This window comes from Rhinoderma darwinii, chromosome 11, assembly GCF_050947455.1.
Source record: "Rhinoderma darwinii isolate aRhiDar2 chromosome 11, aRhiDar2.hap1, whole genome shotgun sequence".
NCBI classification, from domain to species: Eukaryota; Metazoa; Chordata; class Amphibia; order Anura; family Rhinodermatidae; genus Rhinoderma; species Rhinoderma darwinii.
The window spans coordinates 85,136,315-85,143,180 of NC_134697.1; the positions used below are offsets into that span (position 1 = coordinate 85,136,315).

At 45.5% G+C, this 6,866-nt stretch overlaps 2 protein-coding genes across 4 annotated transcripts in view; both read right to left on the reverse strand.

Annotated features, from left to right (window-relative positions):
* LOC142663684 (uncharacterized) overlaps nucleotides 1-3,361 on the reverse strand; it is a 12,148-nt gene extending 8,787 nt beyond the window's left edge. Inside the window, exons 1-2 of one of the 3 annotated variants that reach the window (XM_075842446.1) lie at nucleotides 3,045-3,085; nucleotides 1,915-2,245 (exon numbers count right to left, since the gene is read on the reverse strand). Coding sequence is in view for 1 of the 3 variants with exons in the window: in XM_075842444.1 (XP_075698559.1) it covers nucleotides 3,143-3,361 (219 nt within the window). In the remaining 2 variants the exon portion in view is untranslated. The other 2 variants (XM_075842444.1, XM_075842445.1) reach the window with 2 other exon arrangements.
* A 92-nt stretch (nucleotides 3,362-3,453) lies between these two features.
* LOC142663762 (histone H2A.J-like) lies at nucleotides 3,454-3,938 on the reverse strand. Its single transcript, XM_075842594.1, has one exon. It carries the CDS (start codon nucleotides 3,899-3,901, stop codon nucleotides 3,476-3,478), a length of 426 nt encoding a protein of 141 aa, XP_075698709.1. The 5' UTR covers nucleotides 3,902-3,938; the 3' UTR covers nucleotides 3,454-3,475.
* Nucleotides 3,939-6,866: the final 2,928 nt, after the last annotated feature.

A 6,866-nucleotide genomic window follows, 5' to 3' on the forward strand; every position in this document is an offset into this window, starting at 1 on the left:
TTCATGGTTAGTGGATAACCTTCTGTCCATGGTCATGTGATGGACACACAGGTGCTGGCATCGTTATAACACACCGCTCTGATACACATACTGTAACTGTAACGAGCCGTGCACCTGTGTCCATCACATGACCATGTAACGAGCCGTGCACCTGTGTGTCCATCACATGACCATGGACAGAATTGTATCCACTGGAGGTAAACAATAAATGTTCCTACTGAATAACAGCAAGCAGAGATCTTTAAAACCATGAGGAATTACTACAGAAAGTATATTGGAAAGTTGTATAACTTTTAATTATACATAAATATATATATTAATTAGCTGAAAGCGGACAAGTCCTTTAAATTCACATTAAAGGGAACAGATCATATATATTTTTTACTAATTAACCGCTTCCCGACATTCAGTTACATCGTAGCCGGGAAGGTGGAGTATGGAGCGGGACACGGCACTGCAACGGCCAGGATCAGAAAAAACTACCATCCTGGCGGTCTAACTACTTAGATGCCGTAGTCAATAGCGACCGTGGCATCTAAGCTGCACATCAACTCCCCCACAACGCGATGGCAGGATCCCGATGATTGTCATGGCAGCCAAATGCCCCCAGGTCTGCAGTCTTTGCGCTCATATTTAACCCTTTAATGACCGGGCCATTTTGCACGTTAATGACAAAGGATTATTTTTTGTTTTTTCATGGTTGCATTCCAAGAGTCGTAACTTTTTTTTTTATTCCGTCGACATCGCCGTATAAGGGCTTGTTTTTTGCGGGACGAGTTGTATTTTGTAATTGTACCATTTTTATCTGTTAACTTTTATTAACTTTATTTTAGGAGAGTATTGAAAATAAGCAGCTATTCCAGCATTGATTTTCACATTATAAATTTACACCGTTTACTATGCAGTGTAAATAACATGTTCACTTTATTCTATGGGTCGGCACGATTACGGGGATACCAAATATGTAAGGGTTTTATATGTTTTCCTACGTTTGCACAATAAAAAGCCTTTTAGAAAAAAATTACTTGTTTTTGCATCACCGCATTCCAAGAGACGTAACTTTTATTTTTCCGTCGATGTGGCCGTATTTTTGTGGGCCAATGTGTAGTTTTCATTAGTACTATTTTGGGGTACATAGGACTTATAGATTAACTTTTATTTAACTTTTTATGGGGGAATGGGAGGAAAGAGAATTTAGCCATTTTGTTTGGACATTCGGCGGTTTAATGAATGTGTTCATTTTATTGTTCAAGTTGTTACGATCGCGGGGATACTATATATATATGTATGTGTTATTTGTTTTGACAGTTTTACTAATTAAAGATTTTATTTTGACTGTAAATTATTATTCTTTTTTTTCACAAACTTTATTTAACGGATTTACATTTTTTTTTAGTCCCACCAGGACACTTCACTATGGGATCTGCTGATCACATATATAATGCTTTGGTATACGGTCAGTGTAAAACTGACAGGCAATCTATTAGGCCTCTGGCATGGCCTAACAGGCATTTGCTGAAGGCAGACCTGGGGGGTCTTTGTTAGGCCCCCAGCTGCCATGGAAACCCAACAGGGCTCCGCAATTCCTTTGCAGGAGCGCTGATGGGGCGACTCCCTCTGCCAAACACATTAGATGTCGCTGCCACTATTGACAGCGCCATTAAGTGGGTTAAACTGCCGGAATCGGAGCGCGCTTCGATTCTGACAGGAGCCCGGCTGTGCATAACAGCTGCGCTCCTGCAGCTGACCGCGTGGGTACAGTGGCAGTACCCGCGCCATCAGAGGTCCGATAGATCCGTCCTTTGTCGTAAAGAGGTTGAGTTTTTCCAATATAAAATGAAAATGCTTGTAAACACGTGTAATATTCTTAAATTTTCCAAATTTGCCCCGTTCCCAGATGCTGCCGTGGAGGACCTGACGGGTGACGTCACTCTCGGGCCGCTGTGTTGATCTTCAATCCTCTTCTGGGTATACGGACGCGCCGTGTTTGGGCTGTTCAACCAGTAACGCTCAGCAGTCCCTGCGGTTCTCGGGGGCGGCTGCAGCGGTCACATGGGATGAAGCATCATCCAGGAGGCCGAGCTGGACACAGGGGCAGAGTTCAGACGCGATTCTTGTCCCTGTGCGCTGCGCGGTGAAATCACAAGCACCCAGGCAATTCAATGGGGCAATCCACACATGCGCGAGTTTTCAGTTGCCCATTGAAGTCTGTGAGTGCGTGAAAACCGCAGACAGCATCCGTGTTCTGTCCACGTTTCATGCATCAAATATATTGAAAAGAAAAGAATAAAAAAAATTAAATAAAGGCGTGATTGCAGACGTGAAAAACGCACAAAGCACTGACGCCAATACGCAAAACACACTGACAAATGTAGAAAAAATGGTACGTTTTCTTACACGCGCAAACCTGACACTCGACTGAACGTAGACGTCGCATGAGATTTTTTTTTTTGAGCTGAGAACTCTGCAGCAGAATCGCAGCTTTTCCGTTGAAAAAAAAAATCGCAACATTTACTATTTGGTGCAAGTTTTACCTCCCGTGGAATTCAGTGAGGAAAACCGGCAACAGAAAAGCAGCGATTCCGAGGTATAATTGGATGAGATTTGTTCTTAACCTGTCAGCTCTGCAGATACTGGAATCCGATTTTTCGCAATGAAATCCATTATGGAAAATTTGAGGTATTTGCGCTACGTGTGAATGCGGCCTTTATCAGGCCTCTGGCAACCCACAAGTTTTCCATACACGGTTACAATTCTCGTATATATATTTTTTTTTTAACACTGAATATATTAAAAGCTCATCCAAACAAGAAACCACAACCCCCTCCACCTGTTGTAGCCAGCCACAATCAGGTATACAACAGCCAGAGGGAACTAGTCTGCTCTTCCTGTATCAACAGAACTACAGTCTACTGCTACAGTATTGCAACAGTGTTATTTCTCCTGTACGTTCATATGCAGGAAACTGAAGTCTGCTCCTCCAGTTTTACGGTTATTATCCGAACAATCGTGTAATAAGAGAATACAACAGTTCTATTACTCACTGATAAGTGTCTAGAACGGAGCAGCACCGGAAGTCACGTGCTTCCACTCTAACCCGGAAGTGCTTACGCTGCAGTTTGCGCGAGCCTCGCCCCCTTACCTCACACGGTATTATGGGAAGTGTAGTTCTTCGCACCCAATTACTCGCTATTCTAATAAACTGCACATTTAACGGGTGCGCCTCGTGGCCAGCGTAAAAACGAGCTATATGTGGCATAACACGAGCCTCTCCAACCAGTTTGTGCATAGTACAAGTCAGTGATTGAGTAAAATAAAGACCGATTGCCTGCGTGAGAATAAGCAGCCGTTCTAGTGGCATTCGCACAGTGCGACTTTTCTGCGGCTGCGATTATGTATTATAGCTCTTTTAAAATGGTGTGGGTGGCCCTTAAAAGGGCCTTTGGGTCACAATCATGCGTCTTCATAGACGAGCTTAGTATTCCTGAGACTGCTGGGAGCCTTTCTTGCCCCCCTTTGCTGGAGCGGAGGCAGCGCCACTTTTCTTGGGCAGCAGAACGGCCTGGATGTTGGGCAGGACGCCTCCTTGAGCGATGGTCACACCACCCAGCAGTTTGTTGAGCTCCTCGTCATTGCGCACGGCCAGCTGAAGGTGACGGGGGATGATGCGGGTCTTCTTGTTGTCCCGGGCGGCATTCCCGGCCAGCTCCAAAATCTCAGCGGTCAAATATTCAAGCACAGCGGCCATGTAAACGGGAGCGCCAGCGCCGACCCTGTGAGCGTAGTTGCCCTTACGAAGAAGTCTGTGAACACGGCCGACTGGGAACTGAAGCCCTGCCCGGGATGAACGGGTCTTAGACTTAGCCCTGACTTTCCCTCCTTGCTTGCCGCGTCCAGACATCCTTCAGCTCTTGTTCGCCCTCACACCCGAAGTTACACTGCTGAGAACACACGCCGCTTACTCAAAGCTCCTTCCTTTATATACGCTCAAAGAAAAGTAGCCGGCTCCAGTGATTGGTTGCTTTTCAAGTCAGCCAATGAGAATCGACTTCATTTAAATACCACCAATCAGAGAGAGACATTTGTGGCAGACACGTGACCGGGAGCCTACAGCACAGAACTTACATGATTGGGATTTTTGAATCGGCTAGTATGTGACGTCACACGCACGTGACTCCCACCCCCGTTTTGTAAATTTTATTTTATTTAAACGTAATCCCGCCAATATTTCCCTCTTGGGTATCGGCACGGCGACATTTCTCCTACAGTCCGTGCTCATATAAGTGAGTGCGGCTAAACACGCCGATCGTTACCACGTACATAGAACTGACAAAACCTAGCAGTGAGAGGCGCGCACAAACCTACAGAGGGCGCTGTGTTCATAATGTTCTGGTGTAGTAAACAGAAAGTGAAACATTCGTTAGACATTCAGTAGCGGGCTGCTTAGAAACGTGACGAAAAAGGCGGGAATTTCGAAACAATCAACGTTTGCGTGATCGGCCAATCAGCGCTGGGACAGTATGCTTCAGCAAATAAGAAATCACCCCCTCTTTACTCCGGTTCTCTTTCAGGTCCGCCTGTTTCTTATATTATATACACGCGACATATTTCGGGGCCGTATTAGCGATGCTTTTAAGCCGCGTTGTTCGTCGTTGATTAAAGTGTTGCGCGCCCCGTCCCTTTTTGGTTTCGGCTCCCTCTTGGTGCCGATGAAAGAACGTGCAGCAGTTTCATGTTAAAACTACAAGTTGTAGGGCATTTTGTGGTCAAAGTTATGCAAAAATCACAGCAGGTCTTGAACACCAAGTAGTCAGAATTTTTTAAATGTGAACTCCTATATAACATCGTAGGAGAGGGAAAAAAAAGTCACATTATTCCCAACTTAGGCGCCATGCACGCGTCCGCAATTGTGGAAAAAAATACGTATACGTCGGTTTCTATGGTCCACGTACACCTTCCCGTGTATTTACAGGAAAGTGTCTGGGCCATAGAAATGACCCGCGAAAAATCGGACATCCTATTTTTTGAATTTACGGACCTGGCTTCTATACTTTATAAGGGTATGTTCACACAGATTGTTTTCAGCTGTTTTTCAGGGCCGTAAACGACCTGAAAAACGTCTGAAAAATCGGAAGCAGAACGCCACCAAAATCTGCCCATTGATTTCAATGGGAAAAACGGCGTTCTGTTCCGACGGGGCGTTTTTACGCGGCCGTTTCTCAAAACGGCCGCGAAAAAGAAGTGCATGTCTCTTCAGCAGTTTTTGGAGACGTTTTTCATAGACTTCATAGAAAAACAGCTCCAAAAACAGCCGTTAAAAACGCAGCGAAAAATGTAACTGATTAAAAAATGTCTGAAAATCACTAGCTGTTTTCCCTTGAAAACAGCTTCGTATTTTCAGACGTTTTTTATTTTGTGTGTGCACGTACCCTAAGGCCGGATTCACACCAGCGTGAGATATGCCATAAACGTCTGATAAATGCTGGGACCCGCGCTTATATTGAGAACGGCGATCACCTGACTATGTTGTCTGGCGAGTTGCCCGCTGACCGCTGATTTCGGGTGGGGACTAGTGTAGAGGTGGCCGTGGGTGCGCGTGGCTCTCTCCATTCTGTTCTATGAATTACGGAAACAGTTCAGCAGCGCTTGCTCGACTATAACCCGTTACACCCATAGAATGGAGAGAGCTGCGCGCCCCCTTTTCACTGGTCCCTGCCTGGAATCTGTAGCCAGATGGTTAAATAGCTGGGTCATGTAGTAAAAAGAAATACCATATGTGACAGTCAGAGAGCAAGTATGCTCTCTATTTGATAAGTGGGATATATAATGGATACAATTCCGTTACCCCTCCCCCTCGGGTCATCTACAGCCAATACAGAAAGATTCCAAAGGGAGGAATAGAAAGCGGCGGGAGCAGAATGCTGTGCTAAATTTTGGCCTTTAGGACCTGCCATTTATATAGGACACGCCCCAACATACGGTTTTTGAATCCCAAAAAGTACACACCAGGCCCCCTAAACAAATACAGGCCCATAAAGAAATACAGATTCTCCCAGACCAGTCACCCTAAAAAAGACACCCTAAATAATTACAGACCCCAAACCTCCCGTTTACTGACACCAGACCTCCCCCACTCATTTATAAATTCCAGACCGCTCTGCTCTGGCCCAAATGACCTTTTGGGGACTTCAGAGCAGGCGTTCACATATGCACCTTTCCTGCGCTTCCCTCCTCTCATGTGCACCAATACAGACAACGTCCTGCGCGGCATCCCGGAATGGAGAAAAGCACTGGAACGAGTAGAGGTGAGTATGTGGAGCACCCGGGAGATTTGCAAGCTCTGCCGGGAGTCCGGAGAGCACAAGTTCTGGTATGTGTGAACATATTCAAAATGTATGTATAATATAATAGTCGACTGCGCTATTGATTCCGTCGGAAATGGTGACGAACGGAAACCATTAGCGATGTTCCTCTCACCATTGAGATCAATGGTGACAGAAACGGAAGCTGTGGTTTCACTTTCACTTTCCGTTGCGGGGGTTCACCCGACGGAAACCTCTGACGGAACCCCGGAACGGAACGGAAAGCGAACGGTGATGTGAACAGGCCTTTACCAGATTAGAGCCCACAACACATCACCTGCTAGAGGTCTGTGGATGCGGCTACGTTGTTTTGTGCAGTCCCTCAGAACGGAAAATATTCGACATTGACTTTTATAAAACCCCGTTCACACGCAGCAGTTATAGTGCCACATGGCAAAAAAAAATCACTGTTTCCCTGCAACTTTTTGGCTGTTCGTTTTTTTACCGCTGAAACATGTTTGAAAAAAGTATTCTCGGTAATACTGTGTTCGGTTTTTGCCTACA

Bases quoted from the DNA above. Each gene is read 5' to 3' on its own strand.
- LOC142663762 (XM_075842594.1), bottom strand. From the start codon at position 3,901: ATGTCTGGACGCGGCAAGCAAGGAGGGAAAGTCAGGGCTAAGTCTAAG.